We start from the raw sequence: 25,157 nt of genomic DNA, 5'->3' as shown, positions 1-25,157 counted from the left end.
GTGTGTGTGTGTGTGTGTGTGCACGCACTGAGCACTTAGCTCTTAGGGGTGTTGGGAATTCACTGGTCCTCGTGGCCAGAAGCAGCTTGAGCTGAGCTCAAGTGAAAGTAGAGTTTTCACTTCTTCAATCAGCAGCTGGTGAGTCTCTGGCCGCACGCACAGCAGGAATTTGCTTATTCATTTTTTTTAAGCTTTATTAATTTATTATTATTATTATTTGTAGGAGCTTCTAATACTCACTTATTATTAATTTGACTTTATTTATTATTATTATTATTATATTTATTTAAATATGTTTACTATTTCATATAACATACTACCTTTATATATTATCATGTATAGGAATGCAATTAAAATCGATGTTATATTTAATGTTTCATATTCTAATAACAATAACACTGCTTAGAGTGTGCCTTTATTCCTGATTAAAAAAGAAATTTAAGTCTGACTCTTTTCTGTTATCAATTATTAGAATACATCAATAAATAGGAGAGTATTCAGTGGTCATTTACTAGATTCACAGTAGCCTCTAAATGTCATTATATGCCTCTGTAGAGATTGCAGTTCGTGTCTTGAATCTCACACCTGTGTTTTCAACGTTAAAATACCATCGATGTGCTTTTGAAATTAATAGTATAAATATTCTAAATCATTTGGATACTTTCTGTCCAACATTTCTTCTGAAGTTAATGTTATTATTAGGGAGTTTATACTCTCTTCACTTTAAAAACTACTTCTATACTTCTGCAAAGTCTTTAGATTCCATTTTGGCACATTTCTGTAAAATCTGATAGCATTCAGCCACTGGAGCATGTATGAGGTCAGCTACTGAAGGTGGAGGATTGGTTGTGGATCACAAGCACCCTTCCAGTTCATCTCAGAGGAGGTGGAAAGAGCTCCATCACTCAACAGCACAATACTGGGGGGCTTTATTCCCCTCCACGGCACACTCTTTGCACTGAGCATGTTGCTGGTCTGTGCAGCTGCACCAGACCATTTTATTTCACGCTTCTCTGAGGAGATTACACGTTGGAATGCGTATAGATTAACCTTATATTCTCTATGGGCAAAGGTTTTTTGACACCCATTCGTCCAGCATTTCTTCTGAACTTCCCACTGTTCCCACTGTTGGGGAGGCTTTACGCTACATGCTGGAATATTGCTGTGAGTATTGGTTGCATTCAGTTACAGTAATGTCATTTTTATCTACTGTTATTGTGTGGCTATCAGATCTCTAGCTGCACCTCCAGTATGGTTTTCTAGAGCTACTTGCATTTTCTATGAAACCACAGAAAGTGCTTAAGGGAGATTTGAATGCACTGCAAACAGCAGTTAGCGTGTGCACTGTGTCAGCCCTGTAACTGGAATTCTAACCCAGAGCTGGACTTTTATCTTAAGGGGCCAGGAAACATTGTACAATTTATCAGTGCCTCACATTAATGTCCTCAGAGCCTGAGGAAGCAGCTGAGGATATTAGAAACACTGCACTCTGAGGTAATGCCCAGGGAAATGTGTCTTTACTCTATTTTAGGAGAATGTGTTTTACTGAGTGTCTGAGTGTGAAAACTGTGGAGTGACTTTGATGGAGTACGATGTAATGTTTACTCTGTTACTGTATATAACTGTGGAGTGATTGTGATCTAGTATGAATCTGCAGCATGTGTATTGCACCCATTCTGACAATAATAACTGCAGCATATTAATCCAGTGTGAAACTGCATTATGCCATTGGTTAATAATTACAGCAGAGTGCTGCAAATGAAATCATGCATTTTCTGCATTTACATGGAGCTAGGCTCCATTTAAATAATTAATATAATATTGTAACAAACTCCAAAGTATTTATAAATTCCATATCGTATTCAGACTACTGCAGCTTAGCTCCGCCCACTCACTTTAAATGTTGGTGAATTTTCATGTTAACATGAACACATGTCTGACACCTTTAACCACATAGTCTCACACAAAGTGCGATCACCAAAAGTGGGTCTTGCTTTTGGAGCGTTGAGACCCCAGGTGGCAAAAGTGTAATGCCCCCGTGTGAAACACTCACTTGTTTGATGAGGTTTTGACTTGGGAACCCAGGTGATGACCTATTTAGGTGATATTCTAAAGCTGTCCCTTTTGAGTATGTGTGTGTGTGAGAGAGTGTGTGAGAGTGTGTGTGTGTGTGTGTGTGTGTGTGTGTGTGTGTGTGTGTGTGTGTGTGTGCGCATAAGTGCATTCAGAAAGGGATTTACATGTAAATCCCCCAGGAGTGCACCCAGGTGAAAGTTTTATTGCTCAAATTATTGCTCAAATGTTTCTCTTTAATGTCTCTAGAGATTTAATGTCTTTTTTCTTATATTTGTTACCAAGAAATAGCATTAGATAAAAAGGAGATGTGAGACACAGGAGACACAAAGGTGCAAAGAATGTTTACACGTTTTCAGTGTGAGGCTTTACTGGGAACTCTACTTAAACATCCGATCTCATAGTTCATTCATTCATTCATTATCTGTAACCCTTATCCAGTTCAGGGTCGCAGTGGGTCCAGAGCCTACCTGGAATCATTGGGCACAAGGCGGGAATACACCCTGGAGGGGGTGCCAGTACTTCACAGGGCCACACACACACTCACACATTCACTCACATCTATGGACACTTTTGAGTCGCCAATCCACCTACCAACGTGTGATTTTTGGACTGTGGGAGGAAACCGGAAACTGTCTGTAAGGAGTGTGGTGTGTTCTCCCTGTGTCTGCGTGGGTTTCCTCCGGGTGATTGTCTGTGAGGAGTGTGGTGTGTTCTCCCTGTGTCCGCGTGGGTTTCCTCCGGGTGACTGTCTGTGAGGAGTGTGGTGTGTTCTCCCCTGTGTCTGCGTGGGTTTCCTCCGGGTGACTGTCTGTGAGGAGTGTGGTGTGTTCTCCCTGTGTCTGCGTGGGTTTCCTCCGGGTGACTGTCTGTGAGGAGTGTTGTGTGTTCTCCCTGTGTCTGCGTGGGTTTCCTCCGGGTGACTGTCTGTGAGGAGTGTGGTGTGTTCTCCCTGTGTTTGCGTGGGTTTCCTCTGGGTGACTCTCTATGAGGAGTGTGGTGTGTTCTCCCTGTGTCTGCGTGGGTTTCCTCCGGGTGACTGTCTGTGAGGAGTGTGGTGTGTTCTCCCTGTGTCTGCGTGGGTTTCCTCCAGGTGACTGTCTGTGAGGAGTGTTGTGTGTTCTCCCTGTGTCTGCGTGGGTTTCCTCCGGGTGACTGTCTGTGAGGAGTGTGGTGTGTTCTCCCTGTGTCTGCATGGGTTTCCTCCGGGTGACTGTCTGTGAGGAGTGTGGTGTGTTCTCTCTGTGTCTGCGTGGGTTTCCTCCGGGTGACTGTCTGTGAGGAGTGTGGTGTGTTCTCCCTGTGTCTGCGTGGGTTTCCTCCAGGTGACTGTCTGTGAGGAGTGTTGTGTGTTCTCCCTGTGTCTGCGTGGGTTTCCTCCGGGTGACTGTCTGTGAGGAGTGTGGTGTGTTCTCCCTGTGTCTGCGTGGGTTTCCTCCAGGTGACTGTCTGTGAGGAGTGTTGTGTGTTCTCCCTGTGTCTGCGTGGGTTTCCTCCATGTGCTCCGGTTTCCTCCCACGGTCCAAAAACACACGTTGGTAGGTGGATTGGTGACTCAAAGTGTCCGTAGGTGTGAGTGTGTGAGTGAATGTGTGAGTGTGTGTTGCCCTGTAAAGGACTGGCGCCCCCTCCAGGGTGTGTTCCCGTCTTGCGCCCAATGATTACAGGTAGGCTCTGAACCCACCGCGACCCTGAACTGGATAAGGGTTACAGATAATGAATGAATGAATGAATTTTCACCTCAGAGTGTGTGACCACTGATGCTTGCTGAATACATTTTTGCAGATGGTAATTCAGGCTTATATCAATAGTCATAAAGGGCTTCTGTAGTCAAACACAGTAACGCCTACAGTAAACTGTGACCCAGCCACATAAATAGATAAATGAGGATGTTTCACAGCTGTTTTTTATGTTCCTCAGCTGAACCCAGCATCGAGAATGAATGCGAGTAAGCAGAACTCCTCTTCTTATTGTGAGTTAGACATCAGGGTCACATCTGTCCTCTTCCCTTGCCTCTACACTGCCCTCTTTCTGATCGCCATCGTGCTCAACTGCCTGGCCGCATGGATCTTCTTCCAGATCCGCAGCAGTTCCACCTTCGTGGTGTACCTGAAGAATGTGGTGGTGGCTGACCTACTGATGACCATAACTCTGCCAGTGAAGGTGCTGGAAGTTAAGAAACAGTCATGTTTTGATGAATTAATTCAGGGGTGGGCTTAATTATATAGGGATTTGCTGATTGGTTCCACAATTAAGACACTCCAACAACATAACAGTGGTTTTCTAAGGCGCCGGTGGACAGCCATTTTGCTGATTATGTCAGTATTGTACAGTATTGTGTAGTAAATATAGACCCCAGTTGAGTCCATCGGGGAAGGGCACAGTGAAGATAAGGTTCCCCAGTCAAGATCTTCTGAAGGTTCTCAATACATCCCTGACTACTGTGAATATGCCATAGTTTGACAAACCCCATTTATACTGATTCAATATTAAATTGAACACAGCTCCAACAAGGAACACATTTTCAAGCACATTTTCCAAATGTGTGGCCTGTTGTAGTGAAGGAGGCATATGCAGTCATCTGGGACTTGCAATCACTCATTGTGAAAATGGGAAGCAGGTCAAGACACAAGCAGGCAGGTACACCTAAGTCTAAAAAGAACCAAGGGTCCTCAACAAGGAGACAGTGAGATGAATAAGGGCACAGACTTCCTCAATTTACAAAAACGTGGGTCCATACCTATTGGCCATTTCTCACTGCATGGTACCTACTTGACTCTTGACTCTGCGGTGCTCACTTTTTGGTCCCCAATGCCTGGTTGTTTCTCAACTATAACAGTTCCCCCATTAAATGTAGATAGTGAAGTTGCAAAACACCATCTCTACCAGGTCCAGGGCTTCAGAAACCACCACACTGGCAGTAACATTCAACGCTGTTTACCCATCGTGTATTTGCATGTTGTTCTTGTTGTTTAAGACTGAACACAGCTCCGTCATCAGTTCAAACAGAGCAGAGTTTTTTGATGCAGTGTCCAGCTCTCACTAGAATCCAAGGAACCTTTGAAGCTCTTCAAAAGGCCATGGTGTAATTTACAAGTTGGCATCACAAATGTGATCTCTGCTGTAGCTTTGTCATGGAGTCTCTCTGGCTAATCAGTGCTCTGAAATATTTACGTGAAACCAGGTTTGTTTGGAACCAGGAGAGAGCAGGAACTAAAAAAGAACCTGGTTCCAGGTACCAGAACCAAATTTGCCTAAAGGAAAAGTAAACATTTGAGCAGAGTTTAGTAGAAGAGAGTAGGTTCCATGCGGTTGAAAATCCCCATGAGTGAGTAACTGTAGGTAAGTGAGTTTAAGAGTGGGTGGAGCAAGGGAGCCAGGGAGGAGCCAGAGCAGGGATGGACTATCCCCAGGTGGAAGAGTCCAAGTCCAGGCTCTTCAGAGAGGAGCCTCTGTAAGAACAGTGCTAAAGTAAAGGCACATATTATTTATTAAGTGCTGCTTCTAAGAAAACTGAGCTCCTCCTTGTTGGCACCAAATCAACTCACAATAAAAGTCCCCCCCTCTTACTCTCGACATTGATGATGTAGATATCTCTTTGACCTTTCTTGTTCGTAATCTGGGTGAAATCCTCGACTCCACTCTTTCATTCAGCGTCCTCACCAAAACATCATTCTTCTACTTGCGTAACAATTGCCAAAATCAGATCATCCCTCTCTCAATCTGCAGCCGAAACTGTTATCCATGCTTTCATTTCCAATCGTCTGGATTACTGTAACGCTCTCCTTGCTGGCATCTTCTCCTCCTCCATTCACAAACTCCAGCTGGTCCAGAATCCTGCTGCACGTCTCCTCACCCACACTCGCATGCATCACCATATTACACCTGTTCTCCAACATCTCCACTGGCCTCCGCTCAAATATCGTATTCAATTCAAAATTCTTCTACTGCCCTACAAAGCTCTTAACAATCTCACTCCTTCATAGCCGTCTGATCTTCTTCTTCCCTATAAACCCTCACTGAGGGGTTCCTCCATTCAACCTGCAAGGCTTTGGTGTCCAAGCTTTTTCTAGATTTGCACCTAGACTCTGGAATTCTCCTCTTCCTTTGGTTAAACAATTTAATTCTCTCTCCACATTCAAATCTAATCTTAAATGATATCATTTCACACTTGAATATAATCTGCCTCAAGCCTGATCTGTACAGTATCTAGTTCTGTCTACGTGTATGTATCATGGTGTTCTTGTTATCTGTCTTCCTATTGTGTATTACAAATTGTAAGCATTCTTGGGTTCCTGAAAAGTGATATATGAATACAAATTATTATTATTATTATTATTATTATTATTATTATAATAAGAAGAATTATTATTAAGGTTTAATGGACCATTCTGATGATCAGTTATTGTTATATCTCCTGCTCCACTTGTGATTTAATCTCAATCAGGCTACATTTGTTTCTCCGTGAAGGTTCTGTCTGATGCTGGTGTGGGTTCGATTCCTGTCCGTGCTTTCTACTGCCGCTACTCTGGCGTCCTCTTCTACACCACAATGTACATCAGCATCCTGCTGCTGGGCCTGATCAGCCTGGACCGCTACCTGAAGATCGTGCGGCCATTCTCCAAGTGCTTCCTGCAGCGTGTGAGGGTGGGTCAAGCGGTGAGCGTCGTCCTTTGGGTCGTCATGCTGTCCCTGGCCCTGCCCAACGTGATCCTGACCGACCAGCCGCCCAAGGCGTCCAGCAACGGGTGGCTGAAGTGCAAAAGTATGAAGAGCGTCTTAGGCCTGGGCTGGCACGAGGGTTTTAACTACCTATGTCAGGTGGTGTTCTGGGGCACGTTGGGTCTCATGGCCATCTGCTACACATTCATAAGCCGAAAGGTGTACGAGTCGTACCGAGCCTCCAAGGCCAGCAGTGGCACCGCCAGCAAACGCACCAAGGCCAAGGTACAATCTTTTCACTTGGATATACAGTACTGTGCAGCTAAGATTATTATTATTATTATTATTATTATTATTAATATTGGCGCCGTCCGTGTGGGTTTCCTCCGGGTGACTGTCAGTGAGGAGTGTGGTGTGTTCTCCTTGTGTCTGCATGGGTTTCCTCCGGGTGAATGTTTGTGAGGAATGTGGTGTGTTCTCTCTGTGTCTGTGTGGGTTTCCTCCGGGTGACTGTTTGTGAGGAGTATGGTGTGTTCTCCCTGTGTCTGCGTGGGTTTCCTCCGGGTGACTGTTTGTGAGGAGTGTGGTGTGTTCTCCCTGTGTCTGCGTGGGTTTCCTCCGGGTGACTGTCTGTGAGGAGTGTGGTGTGTTCTCTCTGTGTCTGCGTGGGTTTCCTCCGGGTGACTGTTTGTGAGGAGTGTGGTGTGTTCTCTCTGTGTCTGTGTGGGTTTCCTCCGGGTGACTGTCTGTGAGGAGTGTGGTGTGTTCTCCCTGTGTCTTCGTGGGTTTCCTCTGGGTGACTGTCTGTGAGGAGTGTGGTGTGTTCTCTCTGTGTCTGCGTGGGTTTCCTCCGGGTGACTGTTTGTGAGGAGTGTGGTGTGTTCTCTCTGTGTCTGTGTGGGTTTCCTCCGGGTGACTGTTTGTGAGGAGTATGGTGTGTTCTCCCTGTGTCTGCGTGGGTTTTCTCCGGGTGACTGTTTGTGAGGAGTGTGGTGTGTTCTCTCTGTGTCTGTGTGGGTTTCCTCCGGGTGACTGTCTGTGAGGAGTGTGGTGTGTTCTCCCTGTGTCTTCGTGGGTTTCCTCCGGGTGACTGTCTGTGAGGAGTGTGGTGTGTTCTCTCTGTGTCTGCGTGGGTTTCCTCCGGGTGACTGTTTGTGAGGAGTGTGGTGTGTTCTCTCTGTGTCTGTGTGGGTTTCCTCTGGGTGACTGTTTGTGAGGAGTGTGGTGTGTTCTCCCTGTGTCTTCGTGGGTTTCCTCCGGGTGACTGTCTGTGAGGAGTGTGGTGTGTTCTCTCTGTGTCTGTGTGGGTTTCCTCCAGGTGACTGTCTGTGAGGAGTGTGGTGTGTTCTCCCTGTGTCTGCGTGGGTTTCCTCCGGGTGACTCTCTGTGAGGAGTGTGGTGTGTTCTCCCTGTGTCTGTGTGGGTTTCCTCCGGGTGCTCCAGTTTCCTCCCACAGTCCAAAAACACAAGTTGGTAGGTGGATTGGCAACTCAAAAGTGCCCGTAGGTGTGAGTGTGTGAGTGAATGTGTGTGTGTGTGTGTGTGGCCCTGTGAAGGACTGGCGCCCCCTCCAGGGTGCATTCCCGCTTTGTGCCCAATGATTCCAGGTAGGCTCTGGACCCACTGGGACCCTGAACTGGATAAGCGCTTACAGATGAATGAATGAATGAATTAATTAATTCAGTCATTCATTAATTAATTAATGTTCTTCTTCTTATTATTATTATTATATAAATAATCTTCTGAATAAGCATGGTGCTTGTATAACATTATATGGAATTACATATATAGCATAAAACATGAAAAAAATAATAGTTGTGTTGTGAGCGAGTGTGAAGAACAAAGTTTGTTTCCAGATGTTCTCCTTGATCGTATGGATTCATTAAATCAACAGTCACACTTGATTTAATTTAATTATGTTTTTTTAAACACTAAAGCTAGGCATCGGATGACAACCCCAAATAACACTGGACTGTCACGAGAAGAGATGTGGAAAGGGTTAAACCAACACATTAACACTGAAAACATTACACTTACATGAATAATGGGATTATATAATAAAGGGTTGGGGGTTGTTTGTTTGTTTTTAAACAAATAAACTGTTACTGCTCAGATAAACAGCTTTTTAAATGTCATTTAACTTTTACATAATACTATCCCTGAACTGACCTGCCCTCACAAACAAGAAGGTTACGCAATGTGTTATTGCTCTGTCAACTTCAGATTTTATCTCAGCTCTTCTTTCCTTCTCAGGTCTTTGTGGTGGTGGGAGTCTTTTTCATTTGCTTTGCACCCTTCCATTTGGCCCGAGTGCCCTACACCCTCACTCAGACGCGGAACATGTCTGTGTGCTGGGCAAAGAACCAGCTCTACTACGCCAAGGAGAGTACGCTCTGGCTGTCGGCCACCAACATTTGTCTGGACCCCCTCATTTACATCTTCTTGTGCCGCGTCTTCCGCAGGAAGCTGACGGCCGCCCTGTGCCGCAGGCCCATGGCTAATGTAGGGCTGGAGTCACCCACAGAGACCTCCACCAAGCAGGAGATGTCTCACATGGGCAATTTCAAAAAATCACATGAACTTAACACACATTAGCATTACTTTTAACTTTAATGATGAGGATGCATTAGACTAATTGCCTGGTTTCAGTTACGAATTGTGTGGGCACTGACAACTTTCACTGGAATATATAAAGCAGAAGTGTTCCACTGCCTGAACTTAGCGCAGTAAAGAGTGTTTTATAATGTTGCATATACTGTATATAATTAAGTTTGAAGTTGCCCTGAAGCCTCTGAAATACTACTTAAAGCTAAACTGGTAAATGCTGTAAGTTTTATAATGCAGTCATTATAATACACGAATATTTAAGAGGCCCTAAGATTGAGTCTTGAGGAACACCAAATGTGTTAAGTGCCAAGGAATTATAAAAAAATGTGTATTTGTACTTTTAAAAGGCTGGACTCTTTACTGTAAAAAGTTTGTAAAATTATTGTACTGTTGTAAAAATACTTTCAAATGCTCTGTAGTTAATTAATTTAGACTAAACTAGTAAAAGTGTATAAAATGATCTATAATTGCAGAATAGATGGCACATGTAGTTCATATTGTTTCTTAAAGAGTCATCAGTCTGACTCTTTAAGTCTTTGAGTTCTTGCAAAGCGCTATATAAATGTATTATTATTATTATTATTATTATTATTATTATTATTATTATTATTAGTCTGAGTAATATTTCACACAGGAACTAATTAACTAGAAAATTCTAATATATTTTTGCTTATATATATGTATATATATTATATCAGATTTCAGATTGTGTGTGAATAAGGGGAACGTATGCAAATCATCTTTAATTTTTTTAATTTACACAAATACAATTTTGACAGTCAAATTATTTATCAGTTATTAAAAAGAATAAAAGACTATTTTGATTATAACTCACACAGTTATTCACTGGCCATTTCAGTGATTTGCTTTTAAATGTAAATTGAGCCATATGCTAACAATTAAGACAATAAAAATTAATACTTCATTCAAAACTGTCGTTTAATGTAAATTTCTACTGATATAAAAAACAAAATAAAAATCCAATATTCATTCTTTCTGCAAATTAAATATAAATAAATAAATATTTAGAATAATAACAGCAACAAAATAGAATTGCAGCAGATTTCAGACCAGAAGCTAAGGCCCTGTCAGCACGGATCCGTTATTATTTAAAAGCTGATATATTTTCCTCTCGATTTTGAAAATAACACCGTCAGAATGAATACGAATACAGCTGCGTTATCATGCCAGTCCAGTAAGTGGCCATAGTCCATCTTAAAGAGAGACCTCAAAACACCACCAGGCATGAGAAAAGCACAGTGGTTTAATCTCAAAACCACTACATACTTCCTATATAGTGTACTATGCAAGTCATGAAATTACTGAATTTAGATTTTAATAGTGCATTATATTTTTTTAATACAGAATTATACTTAGTCATATGTGGGAATATGAAATCTAGTTCTAGCTGCAGTTCTATATTGTGGTTTAATGACTTATGTACTTCACTATATTGAGAGTGAGGAGGTCTTTGTGTTTCAGCACATTGTGAGACAGGCACGCTTCCGAAAATATCCGTTTACCTTTGTCCATGTGAGAACGGTGACTGAAAACGTTGACTTTCTGTCACCTAAAACGCTGCTTTCGGGGAGACCAAAAACGTAGACGAAACCTCTGTTTTAAAAATAAACGGATCCCTGTGGACGGGGCCTAAGAATGCTTTGGATTTGACTGTGAGCTTTAAATATTTTTATTACAGTTCCCATATGAATACTGTGTAATAAGTGTATAACCAGTCCTTGGTCATTGTATTCAACATTAATATTAGCCATTCATTATTATCTTATCAATACAAACCTCATCATCAGTTTTAAGCAGCTCCAGCCTCACTGATGTTCCCACGTCAGACAAAGTCAGTTTTGTAAATGTTGCAAATCACAGCCTTTTGTATCTCACCACTTTTTTTTTTTATTTATTTCAATCCATTCTCTCAGCTCCACAACCATACAGATGCACTTTGTAATTTTACATTTACAATCACAATCTGCAAAATATTTGACCTTTCATTGTTATTTTATTTTTTACGTTTATTATAGTTTTTATTTATTTAGAAATTTTTTACATTTTTGTAACAGGGGCGGCACGGTGGTGCAGCAGGTTAGTGTCGCAGTCACACAGCTCCAGGGGCTGTGAGGAGTGTGGTGTGTTCTCCCTGTGTCTGCGTGGGTTTCCTCCGGGTGACTGTCTGTGAGGAGTGTGGTGTGTTCTCCCTGTTTCCGCGTGGGTTTCCTCCAGGTGACTGTCTGTGAGGAGTTTGGTGTGTTCTCCCTGTGTCTGCGTGGGTTTCCTCTTGGTGACTGTCTGTGAGGAGTGTGGTGTGTTCTCTCTGTGTCTGCGTGGATTTCCTGCGGGTGACTGTCTGTGAGGAGTGTGGTGTGTTCTCCCTGTGTCTGCGTGGGTTTCCTCCGGGTGACTGTCTGTGAGGAGTGTGGTGTGTTCTCCCTGTGTCCGCGTGGGTTTCCTCCGGGTGACTGTCTGTGAGGAGTGTGGTGTGTTCTCCCTGTGTCCGCGTGGGTTTCCTCTGGGTGCTCCGGTTTCCTCTCACAGTCCAAAAACACACATTGGTAGGTGGATTGTTGACTCAAACGTGTCCGTAGGTGTGAGTGTGTGAGTGAATGTGTGTGTGTGTTTGTGTGTGTCTGTGTTGCCCTGTAAAGGACTGGCGCGTCCTCCAGGGTGTATTCCTGCCTTGCGCCCAATGATTCCAAGTAGGCTCTGGACACACCGCAATCCTGAACTGGATAAGCGCTTACAGAAAATGAAATAATTAAAATGATTTTTGTAACATAAAAGATTACTCATACTGATGAACAAATGACACGCTCCGGCTGCCTTTACTTGTTTGAAATCCATGCCTGAGGATTGTGCAAATCAGATTTCCATCATGAATATCATTGCAAAATACCACAGAGTGGGCGAATTCAGACATGGCACCAGCGCACGTAAGCATCTAAAGTTTCCATTCAAATGAGATGAGGGTCATGTGGTTTCTGTGCAATAATTCCTGACCTCTTTTAAACATGTCACTTTTTCACCACTGCATGGGAGGGGGACAATAATGACTGTGGTTGACTTGTCTTGCTGGTAGTGTTCTAAACAACAATTCAGAAATACAATCAGGTGTTGTGATAAAATAGATTTAACACTCATGTATTACCATTGATAGGTACATTCCCTCAGTCTAGGTTTCCTTTTACTCTTGAACTTGCCTCTTGGGTCATCTGTGTCAGTGCATGTCCACATTAGTCAGAGTTAAATCATCAGCATCTGGAACTAGAGCTTCCTTTCTCTTTGTGCCATTTATCACTGTATAAAAGTAGCTCTTTGTTGTTGGATGCACTGTCGAAGTTTGCACACACATTCACGTAGTTTTTTACACTTAAATCCTAAATATTGATATTAGACTAATACAATTCTCCTTGGAATATCATTTACCTGTGATTACTGATTCTCATTAATGCTAATACATAATGATGCTAATCTTACTAAGCTTTGTTAGATTATGATCTTAACATACTTTACAAATGTTATGTAGCATTGGAGAAATCTTGATTTAAAAGCAATTGCTGCTTAAAATAATACATACACGGTCAGAAAAATGTGTCACTGTGGTGGTACATTCTGCTGTCTTTGTGGTGGTGCCCTCAATGGTACATGTTCTGTACCTTTAATTAGAGAACCTTATTGTAGCTTATTGTATAACATTTGTAGATTTTAATACGATGCCCTATTTCATCTCTAAGACTTATATTATATTATTTTATTTTACACAGTTCTATAGGTAGATTTACACTGTTTGTACCTATAGTGAACAATAATATACCTCTACCTTACTTTTTTCTGAGAGTGTATGTCTGGTCTTTATTTATTTACTTACATTCATTTTAAAAATTGTGTTTATGCAGTTCAAAGTTTTAATGTATGTATATTTACAATCTAATATATTCCAAACTCTCTTTACCCCTAATTATGCCCTGTGTCTTTAAAACTGATATATGTAAATGAGTTCTGTTCTAATTGGGTGTCGTCATTCAAAAAGCCATCCAGTCTGAGACATTCTTAATACTTATAGGAATAGGAATAAGATGAATTTGCTGAATATATGTAAATGCATTATTTTTTTGTGACATCACAAACACAATAAATTCAAAAGCATCCATATTTAGTCTGAATTGATAAGTGAATAAAATGCTGACAGGCATTAAAATTGAAAGGTAAAAACCATTCATTCATTCATTCATGCAGAGCGTGAGACACACACTCACATGTTCACTCACACCTACGAGCACGTGTGTTTGGTTTGTGGGAGAAAAGCGGAGCATCTGGAGGAAACCCACGTGGACAAAGGGAGAACACATCAAACTCCTCACAGACAGTCACCTTTCACCCACAACCCCTGGACCCTGGAGCTGTATGGGAGGAACACTACCTGCAGTGCCATCGTGCCCCTCCCACAGGTAAAAATACAATTTAAAGGAATATTCCTATATTTAAAAAAAACTGGGGCATTTAAACATGAAAGCGATGTTGGAATATAAACGTGACTTCTCTCTTTATAATTTACAAGTGATGCTTCATGTCTCCCAGTATCTCACACCCAAAATGTGACGCCTGTAGGAACTTAAATCCTCATGTTTGCCAAGTCATGCTATTTTAGTTTCCCTTCCCCTTATCTCGCCCCTGCTGTGTCTCTTCCGCTGGCCTCATCTTATGCCTGAGTCAAGTATTTTTTTCTTTTTTCTTTTGTATTTAGTAACTTTGGTTAGCCTATGTCAGGGGTCGGCAACCCGCGGCTCTTTGATCCCTCTGATGCGGCTCAGCTTTTGTAAATAATTAATGAGTATTTAATTCAAATGTATTTTATTTTGCTTCGTTCATTTTCAAAATGTAATTCTATGAAGATTATGGCGATCTTGTAACAGCTAAAATATATAATTATATATATATAATTTAATATTTAATATTTAAAATATTTTGTCGCTCATAAAACACGTCACAACTATCAATGTGCGACACCCGCCAGTGTACGGTTTCTTTAAACTTTTTGACCGTTGACTGCACGGCGCCAGTAAAATAATGACGGCACGCAGAGAGAGGACAGCATTTTTGTTTACTGTCAGTCGATAAGTTCTGCGTTTTTTACCCATTACTACAAGGACTCAAATAGACATTGAGTATTTTACTGAACCGTCGACACAACGTCTTTTTTCTGAGTTAAAAATGTTTTGTTGCATGCAGAAATGTTATTTCATTTTCTCTGCAGTCGTTCATTAATTTCATAAATGTAACACAGTGTAGTTTGTTTATACAGAGCACAAAGGCAAAAAACCCTGTTATTTCAGTGTTATTTCATTTAGAATTTCAAAAGGGTTTTGTGGCTCCCAGTGTTTTCTTCACTGTGTGAAACGGGTCCAAACGGCTCTTTGAGTGGTAAAGGTTGCCGACCCCTGGTCTATGGTAATAAATGCTCAGAACTGCTTAAAGGAACACTGTGTAAGGTTTGAGTTTACACTTCCCCTAGTGTAATTAAAATGTACTGAAGTTAATGGGGAAGGAGGGGATAGTTACAGAGTACACTTTCTGCAGTGCTGAGCCAGGAGTAGGAATGACAGAGACCCTCTCATCCCTGTTACAGCACTGTGGAGCTTCACGATGATGGTGAAGCTTTGACTTTAAGGTAAAAATATTACATAGTGTTTCTTTAAGTGGTAAATAATTGTTGTACCCTCATGCAGAATTACACAATATTTATAAAACATGGTCTATAATTATTAAACATATGTACATGTTCTGAACAGATGAACCCCCCACAAGAGATCTTTAAATAGATCAGCCACAACATTATAACCTCATTGTTTCTACTCTCACTGTCCATTTTATCAGTTTCGCTGGTCACATCTAAGCACTTTGGAGTTCAATAATTACATTCTGTAGCCTGTATGCAATATACATTGTCTGTGCCCTTTCACCCTTATGTACCCTTATCATACCAGCATAGCACACACTTAACACACCACCACATCTGTGTGATTGCAGCACTGAGACTGATCCACCCAAATCATATCTGCTCTGTGGGCTGAAAATATATAAAGAAAAAAACGTTAGTGTAAAGGTAGCTGCTTGCGTGTGCAGTTTCGTCAATCGCTCCTGCCCTCAGTGATATCAGAGGTGCTTTCCATGGAAACGTCATTTACCTTCATTTAATCCCCATTGCTTCAAACACAAGTTCCACCCCCGCACTGCATCTAACAATAAAAATGTGTGACTCACTTAGGATCTGAGTTTTAACTTTAAACATCTACAGTACTCTGTAAAAAAGTCTTAACATAATGAAATATTAAAGTTAAGTAAAGGTGCCTAAAACATTTTGCACAGTTCAGTATTATTTGAGGTTACCATAGTGTGCTCTTGATTGAACAAATCCATGCGTTCAAAGGAAATCATCTGGAAACAAACTTTGTTCTCTACACTCGCTCACAACACATCTACTACTTCTGATAAGAAAATAAATACTGTTTTTACTGTATTTATGTTTTTTATTATTCTGATAAAATTTAGATATATTTATAGGGTGGCGGCACGGTGTCGCAGTCACACAGCTCCAGGGACCTGGAGGTTGTGGGTTCGATTCCTGCTCCAGGTGACTGTCTGTGAGGAGTGTGGTGTGTTCTCTCTGTGTCTGCGTGGGTTTCCTCCGGGTGACTGTCTGTGAGGAGTGTGGTGTGTTCTCTCTGTGTCTGTGTGGGTTTCCTCCGGGTGACTGTCTGTGAGGAGTGTGGTGTGTTCTCTCTGTGTCTGCGTGGGTTTCCTCCCACAGTCCAAAAACACACGTTAGTACGTGGATTGGCGACTCAAAAGTGTCCGTAGGTGTGAGTGTGTGTGTTGCCCTGTGAAGGACTGGCGCCCCCTCCAGTGTGTATTCCCGCCTTGTGCCCAATGATTCCAGGTAGGCTCTGGACCCTCTGTGACCCTGAACTGGATAAGGGTTACAGATAATGGATGGATGATATTTATAGGGCCATATTTAAGGAAAATATTAATCATTTTTAAAAAAGCTGCCTAAGACTTACGCATAATGCTGTGCATCCAAAATGCCATGGGTCTAAATGACCCATACACTTTAGGTCAAAACCAAGCAAAGGGTTAAGTCAAAACAGTAGAACTTTATCATAAATAGTCTGGAAGTACATGAAGCTGTCAGGAAGCCCTTTCTGAGAAAAGAACCATACAAAAGAGGAAGCAAAGGAGGTGCTGTTCTCTGGCTGGAGAAACCCCAGAACCCTGACCTCAGCATCACTGAATGTGTTTGGAATTAACTTGGAGCATGAGAAGACTGAACCTGGAGGGTGTGGGAAAATTCCCCTGCAGTTCCCTTGAAGTGAAACCAAGTAATGAAAGAAAAGGGTGGAGACACTTCATAATTAAAAAATCGTATTTAGTTGATGTCTGTGTGTGCTTTTAGCACAGTACTGCATTATGGATTTTGAGCAGACCTGAACAGAAAAGAGGCCTGACGTGGACTGCCACACCCTTCTGATTGGAGGTTTAACACATCCTGTTGGCAGGGTGTTCATGAGCTCGCAGCTGGCCTTATAGGTTACAGTGTGATAAGAAAGTTGACAAAAGTGGCAAGGCACGTAGTTATGAGACTAAATGTTTGTAGTCCATATCTCTCCTGGCTGTGGTCAGGTTCTATTTGCATCTCTTTGAAGCGTGCGTGCCACAAAATAAAAGATAAGCTGCCAAAAGGTAAGTGCAACTTTTTATAAAAGTTAGCTTATGATTTGGATCATATTGTGTATATGATGTATATTGGTTTTATTTGTATATGTCTCCGAAGGCTTCAGGCATTCAGCTGTGCAAACACAGCATGTGTCATCTCCATAAGTCTCATAGACTCTGAAGCAGCCTAGGTTCACGGTGCCCAAAGCTAAGTGTTTGATAGTGGGGTGTAATGCCCCCTGGACCCAGCACTGGACAATTGTAATATCCTTTTATTCCCACAAAGGACGGCCGAATGTTATCTGATCCTCACAGCAATGTTCCGATAGTGTTAAGCCCTCCCTTAAGAGCAGGAGTTGTAATTGATGAGCAGGTGGTCACTAACATTTAGCCAACAACCTGAACATACCTGCCATTGAAGAACAGGGTGAAAGCACACAAACAAATGTATACAGAGCAGCAGGGTTAGAGTCTGTAATTGTAGAACTACATAGTGCTGATTTTAATGTTTTGGCTTATTGGTGTGACGTGTGTTATGCATATTGTGCATTGTCTTGCGGTTTACAGATGTTAATACTAAACAAAAATGTATTGATTGCAAAAAAAGTTGGGACATTGTGTAATTTAAAAAGAAATATTTACAAAATACAGTCAATTTGCTCTGTAAATATTGTAAATAAATATAAAGCTTTAAGAGAGTTAGAAAAATGACTGATTATTGTTATATAGCAGATTTTAGAAATGTCCCAACTTCCTAGAAACCGAGTGTAAATTAATAAATAAGAGTGAAAATTAATTGAAAATTCCTGTCACACTATTTTAAAACATTAAACAGGTGAATGTAAAAGGTATAAAACAAGCTTTCACAAAAGGCTCTGTCTTTGCAAATAGGAGTTTCTTGCCCATAACTTTATGCCAGACATCTTGGCAAATAATATAAACAGAACATTTTACAATGAAACTTTGCAAAGGATTTTGGTCTTTTATCATCTACCGTACTTAATATTATAAATATTCTGTAAAATCTGGAAACATACCAGTCCATATAAGGTATGGCTGGACACAAATTGTGAATGACCTTCACCTTCGATCCTTCAGATTCCACTGAGTAAGAAACTGTCCTTCTACAGAAATATGGGCTTGGGAGTACTTCAAAAAAACTGTTGTCACTGAGTTATTTAATCAAGAAATGCAACCTGAACCTCTGAGAAAGCCACACATCAATTCTTACTGGAAATGCCGATGATGTCTCTGAGCCCACGGTCATCTCAGATGGTCAAATTACAGAAGAAATTGGTGCTGTCTGGAGTCCATGTTTTCATGAAAAATGAAAGTCATGTTTTCTTTGGTAATGACTCCAGGGACCATTCAGACTGTTAACCTCCCATGGTGTGGGGGTTTCATCAGTAACCACAACATGGATGACTTTCCTCTGTGAGAATTATCCATTGATTAGTAGGTAGTTTATCTAAACCACTTTAGCTGCAGTTAATGCCCATGTTGTTCAGAGAAGGGCTGATAGTACCATAACAGTGCTGAGGATTTGATGGCATACTGCCATGACAGTATTAAAGCTCAGGTTGTCTAGAAATAGGTTAAATAATGTTATAATCTACTTAAAGCAATCTCATAATGTGAAATATTAAATATATCTACTGGATCGGACTATAATTTCACATGAATAGTTTATAAGTACCGCCTATTATAAGAAGGAAAAAACAATCACATGGCTGAGCTAGATGCTTTTTGTTTTTTCAAGGCAAATCAACTTAGCTAAAGTGTGCAACAGGCTTCAGCCACAAACATTTCCCTGGAAAGCCAGGACGTGCCTGTACAGCATGAGCCCCAGCTGCTGAGAAAATACATTTCGTCATCATCCTAACCGTGTTCTCGGGAATAAAGCAAGGGACAAGTCTCCCACTCCTGGCTTTAACTTGGACCACACGACACGCATCAGTACAGAGTTCACCACAGACATCAAGGTGAGACTCTTTTATTGCTTTATTATTATATTTTTTATATTTATTATCATATTTATGTTCAGACATGAAGTTGTGGATGCACTTGGAATATCAAGACAAGGTTTTCAAATTCATTAGATATGACAAACGGGCATTCATCTGTATTTTATCCATAAGAGCTTCTGCTCATCTGTGAAGGCTTTAAATTCTTAGGATATTGCTGTTAGCATTTGATGGTTCGGAGGATGATTAGTGCAGAATCCTCAGTCATCCCTAAAGCATAAAGTACTAGATCCATCACACCAGAGAATGTAGTTCTGGTTGATGCTTGATCAGAAGAGCTGTGGGGAAAGATCTGGACATAACACAGTGATGTCTAATTAGTCATCCAATCAGTCGAGGATCAAGGATGTAAGTAGTAGTAAGGACAATAATACATCTCAATAATAAATAATTTTAGATTATCAGTTATTTTCGGGAAATGCACAATACTAAGATTCCGATTTGATTAAGCTCAACCTGGAGTAAGTGTACATGTCTTAACAGGCCATCAGCGGAGTGATAATGAGACTAGAAATGCCTTTTATGACAGTGCAACCACAAATATCCACCTAAAACGTTGGCATGCGTTTGGCATCCACAGCTATCGGTATTAAAGATATTTGGAAACATGTTCTGATAAGTCGTTGAGATATCAGGCTAAGTTCCAAAAGCTGCAGGGCAACTGAATGTTAAAAGAATAACAAAGTGTCACAGTAGTAAGTTGGAAGAGGGAGCAGAGTTGAAAGGGTTTGGTTTTTTTTTAATAATCCGAATAAACAAAGAAAACAAACAGGAACCAGACCAAACAGACATAGAATAACATGAGCTAGGAAGTAAAACAAAGCTAAACACACAAGAAAAACTATGAGCACTAATATATATACATATATTATATACTAGTGCTCATTGTACATACATATATACATATATATATATAAACAGAAATCAGGACAAATGGAGAAACAGATAAGATCAAAGTAAAAAAAGAGACAAGAATTCAAGAATTATATATTGATAAGAACGAAGAATCATCTGAGTAATACATCGAATAAAACAGAAAAACACTGAAGACTAGGAACAGAAAATTGTAACTAAACTATGACATAAACAGGAAATCATGTTGACTGCAAGAAAACATGAGTATAAAATCAAAATTAACCATGAACACATACCACAAAAGAGAGATCCAGAAACATGGAGACACAGGGCATGAAAAGCTAGAACATAAGACGCCAGAAACACATAAGACAAACAAGAATAGTAGAAAAATAAAATATAAACCATTACAAACCTAAACCCCTGGAGAATTTTAAAACACGTGATGGCATGTGGCTAGCAAAGCAGTAGAGAAACGCTTGGGGAACGTAAACAAAGAAATAAGCAGATGGAGACAATATAACATGGAAGCACAAACCAAGACAGAGGCGAACAGAGCCCATATGAACTCTAGTTTCACATATGAACTCCAAAGAAACTCCAGAGTACCAGTTCAGTAGATTTTGTGGAGTGCTCCTTTTATACATGTAGCATACAGTAGAAGCAGGAGATACTACGGGACATTAGAGGCTCTGTTTTCACATGCGCTCACTCCGACTTTACACAGTGTCTTTTCTAGGGGGCTATGAGGATAAGGTCAGTTTAAAGTTCAGGGTAAATTTGACAGGTATATGCGTTCACACACAGAGCTCTTCCAGTTAAACCCCAGACATTCTCTGTATTAACATGCATGTGTGACAACAATGCGTTGCACTGTCCTGATGCAAATATACATACCATATTCATGTATACAGTATATCCAAATGTTTGTGGTTTGTTTTTCAGTCACACCTATCGCTAACAAGTTTACAAAAGCAAACACAAAACCGTGCAATCTCCAAAGACAAACATGGGCAGTAGAATGGATCATATGAAATTTGTTTGTGAAACTTCTTCCATACTAGACCTGCCCCAGTCAACTGTAAGTGCTTTTACAGCTCAGTGAAAGAATCCAAGGGCAATAAACACTCAGCCAAAATGCAGTAGAGCACACATTCTCACAGAGTGGGGAGTGCTATGATGAATGTAGCAGCATATAAAGCACAAATCAGCAATTACATTGCTCAATACAGAGTTACAAGCAAGGTCAGCACAAGATATGTGAATCATGAGGACAATGAAATGGTGTTTCCGTGACACATTAGCGTAAAATCAGTATGCGAATTGATAAGCGTTTGCTGGAGTGGTAAAGCCCGTCTCCACTGGATTTATACAATAAAATTGAGAGGGAACATGACATTACAGCTGAATGCCTGCTGTTGCCAGCTATTTTAGACAATAGGTAATGTGATATTTGTGCTTATCAGGTAGGCGTCTGTAGGCTGGCTTACATTTGCATTTGCAGTTCCTGTTGTTTCTATTTCTGAATATGTCTTTGCAATTTAATAATGTAAGATAATCAATTAAATTCAAAAATAAAAGACAGAAACTGAAATCTAAATTCAAATGCATGCATGAAGAGGAGTTGATGTTTCACAGCCGTTTCCTAAAATGTCTAGCACTTACAGGCTTTTAGGAAAACGGCCCTGTACCGTCTACTCCACTGAGACTGAAAGAGTAGAGGTATGTCGTACCGATAACAGCACATCTGTTTGAGAAATATAAATCAGCAAAATATTCAGAACTTTAAACACATCCTTAAAAGGGCATGGAACTGAATGAATCCATGTAAACACACGTTGTTTCCTTGGAAGACAGACAGACACAAACAACAAGGCTTATGGAAACAGATAAATATTAGAAAGCAGCCCATGAGCTCAACTGTTTGTTTCCACCCAAATATGAAGGCTATTGATTTACAATGTTATTGTCTCATGAATTCTGGCATCTTTAAATAAATGACAAAATGTTGTCCATTTTAATGTAAACTGAAATTTTCTACACCCATTATTCATTCTCTCAGCTCCACTGGCCACACAGGTGCTCTTTGTAGTTCTACAATTACATCAATCTGTTGCTCTGTATACTTTTTTTGGCCCCCGTTCACTCTGTTTTTCAATGTTCAGGACCTGGGCTTGTTTAGCATCTGTCACGTTTGGATCACGTTCATTCGGGAACCTATTATTATGTTCTTTCGGGAACCTGTGAGGTTATATATATGATTTCCTATACACCCCAACCCAACAGCACCAACTCAAATTAGCCCACACTAAGCACATTAAGAACTCCAGTAGTACCTCTGTGTCTGATCCAGTTGCTTGAGCCCATTGCCCACTGATATTCACTTGATGCTACAAAGGTATATGCTGGTGTTAACTGATTTTAAAAACTGGCAGTCAGTTCTCCTCCAATAAAGCATTGGTAGGCATTTGAACTGATGTGTCTTCATCTTATAGTTTACTTTATACCTTTTCTCAGTGGTTATTTTGAGTGTATAAAACCTAAATTGTAAACTTTTTCTTTCCAGTGATGGCTGAAAACAGTACCAACCTGACGACTCCAGCCACTGTGCCCTCACTGGTCTACGCCTCTCTGTTCACACTGGTGTTTGTGCTCGGCCTGCTGCTGAACTCCCTCGCAGCATGGGTCTTCTTTCAGATTCGCACTAAAAAGAGGACTTTCATGCTATACCTGAGGAACATGTTGGCAGCAGACCTGCTGATGACCTTAACACTGCCAGTGACCATCCTCAGAGAGGTCAACATGGAGCCGTTTTGGCTTCCTCTCTTGTCCTGCAGGTACACAGCCGTGCTCTTCTACAGCTGCATGTACATCAACATCCTGTTCCTGGGCTTGGTGGCTCTGGATCGCTACCTGAAGATCGTGAGACCATTTGGAGGCAAGTGTGGGGACTGCCTCTACAGCTACTCCTTCACCCTAGCCATGGCAGTCGTGGTGTGGCTAGCCATGCTGATCCTTTCAGTTCCCAATAGTATACTGTTCAGAGCATATTCGATGGGAGAGAGCTGTATGAGTCAAAAAACTAAGATGGGTTTAAACTGGCATAAAATAGTGGTCTACACCAACATAGTGATTTTCTCGACAGTGCTGATCACTCTGGTGACCTGCTACGTGTCCATCCTCAGGCACATTCGCCTCTCTTCTGCCCAGTTTGTCACAGGGGGACCGGGAGGACTGAGGGAGCCCAGGTCAGAGCATAACATTCTGGTGGTCCCAGTGATGTTTTTCATATGCTTCGTGCCGTACCATATCTGGAGGATCCCGTTCACCCTCAGTCAAACTGACAAACTGTTCTCTCCGGAGGTGCATGACATGCTGCTCCATGGGAAAAAGGTGATGCTCTTACTGTCGTCCTGCAACGTGTGCCTGGATCCCATTATTTACTTTTTCATGTGCAAGTCTTTCAGAAGCATCCTAGCTCGGATGATCGGAATTCAAACGCTCAGACAGAAGTCTTCCATCTACTCCTCCATTCCTGGGAAAAAGCCCAATTTAGTGATGCGCTTTAAAGAGCATTCATCATCATCAATATCTTCATAGTAGGAGGTATCATCTTTTATGAAAAAGACTGTTGCAATAGGATAATTGTTTGTAATTATTATATAAATCATATATAAAGTCACAGTGCCACATCAAAACAAAATATAGAACATACATTTTAATTTAACAAAATGAGAGATACTGGATATAGTGTAAATTATCTCACATATTTATATTAATTACTTGTAAAGTGACTCAAAAATCCAATATCTCTCATTTTTCAAATTTCTATTTGAATTTTTTTTTTTGTTTTTTGCCGTGGCACTGCAGTAAGGTACTATGTCTTACGTAATATATGTATATATGTGTATATGCTATTTTCTTTTTGTCAGAATGTTTTAGAGAACTGTCATATGGCCGTGCTGGTGTTTCTTTATCATTTGTGTTGCTTGTAATTTCTTTTAGAACCGCTGACTCCTCTGCTCCACCCACAAATGCATTTCCTCTTTCTAGGTTGCTTAAGTTTTGAAAACACTGGCAATAATCCCATTAAAACCCACTACTTTATGTTAATGTTTTAGATTCTCTTCACTCAGTTTGTAGTTTGTAGTTTAAAATACAATGTCACTGCCATTAACTCAAGGCAATTCCAGGCAACACTTGGTACTGAGCTGTCCCATGACTGAATAAATGGGATGGAGCATCAAAATAGTCAGAGCACAAGCTAGCCTCCCTGCATCAGTCTGAGATACAGAGAGGCTTAGTTAATGAACGGGAATAAGCCATAACAAAACTGGGGATTGAAATTTGGTCAAAATAAATATATTAGTAAAGAAGGAACAAATAATTATGCAGTCTATATTTTGTAAAAAATGTAAATATTTTACAAGAGTTTATACTACAACCTGCATTTGGCCAGAAGTCAAATAAATAATAATTATATTTGATCTACTTTTAAATATGGAAGTGTTTATATATTTATGTGTCTTGTTAAATATTGTGTGTAAGTATATATTGTTAAATATTAACTTATTTTGCTACCTGTAAATAAATAAAAGAAAAATAACAGCAAAAAAACAACATCCAAAGTACTTTTCACCACAAAAAAATAAATAAATAAATTGACTAAAACAAACAAGAAATATTGCTGTTTTTATCCAAAAAAAAAAAAATTAATATATATGTGATCTCTGGTTCCATTCACCACTGAAACAAAATGTGGCACATTTCTCTACAACACACCCTTTCACATCGAAACTGCAAATCTGTTAATAATAAATAAATAAATAAATATAAATGTATACAGTTCCCTTTTATTTAGTATTTATGCGAAATAAGCCAGACCCAAGAGAAACCACAACACAAGGCTAAATGCCATTGAGCTGATATTGATAACACATCACAGATTAAAAAAAAAAGTGAAAAACAATAATCTTTACAAATAATAAGAGTTAACATATTTAAATTTCTTAAATACACAATCTTCACCAAACATTTCTTTAAAAAACTAAAAATGCAATGGAAAATGCAGAACAGCACATTTTGAATTTAAGGGCAGTGATCATACAACAGGAATTCAGCTAATGTTAAGCAGTTGTCCAAACTCTGCTGAAATGCAATTAAACTCCTGCTCACTCAGGACAGTTCTAGCCAACAGATATGGCACTTAGTTTT

At 40.4% G+C, this 25,157-nt stretch overlaps 2 protein-coding genes across 2 annotated transcripts; both read left to right on the top strand.

Moving 5' to 3' along the window:
- The first annotated feature begins 50 nt into the window (after window positions 1-50).
- On the top strand, window positions 51-10,114 carry LOC136678893 (P2Y purinoceptor 13-like). The gene is made up of 4 exons (XM_066657072.1): window positions 51-138; window positions 3,994-4,236; window positions 6,544-7,020; window positions 8,989-10,114. Exons 2-4 carry the CDS (start codon window positions 4,012-4,014, stop codon window positions 9,328-9,330), a joined length of 1,044 nt encoding a protein of 347 aa, XP_066513169.1. The 5' UTR covers window positions 51-138; window positions 3,994-4,011; the 3' UTR covers window positions 9,331-10,114.
- An 8,806-nt stretch (window positions 10,115-18,920) lies between these two features.
- Window positions 18,921-24,464, top strand: LOC136679700 (G-protein coupled receptor 87-like). Its single transcript, XM_066658363.1, has 2 exons — window positions 18,921-19,046; window positions 22,510-24,464. Exon 2 carries the CDS (start codon window positions 22,512-22,514, stop codon window positions 23,541-23,543), a length of 1,032 nt encoding a protein of 343 aa, XP_066514460.1. The 5' UTR covers window positions 18,921-19,046; window positions 22,510-22,511; the 3' UTR covers window positions 23,544-24,464.
- Window positions 24,465-25,157: the final 693 nt, after the last annotated feature.

Source organism: Hoplias malabaricus, chromosome Y (assembly GCF_029633855.1).
Source record: "Hoplias malabaricus isolate fHopMal1 chromosome Y, fHopMal1.hap1, whole genome shotgun sequence".
NCBI classification, from domain to species: domain Eukaryota; kingdom Metazoa; phylum Chordata; class Actinopteri; order Characiformes; family Erythrinidae; genus Hoplias; species Hoplias malabaricus.
This window is presented reverse-complemented; position numbering and strand designations above follow the sequence as displayed.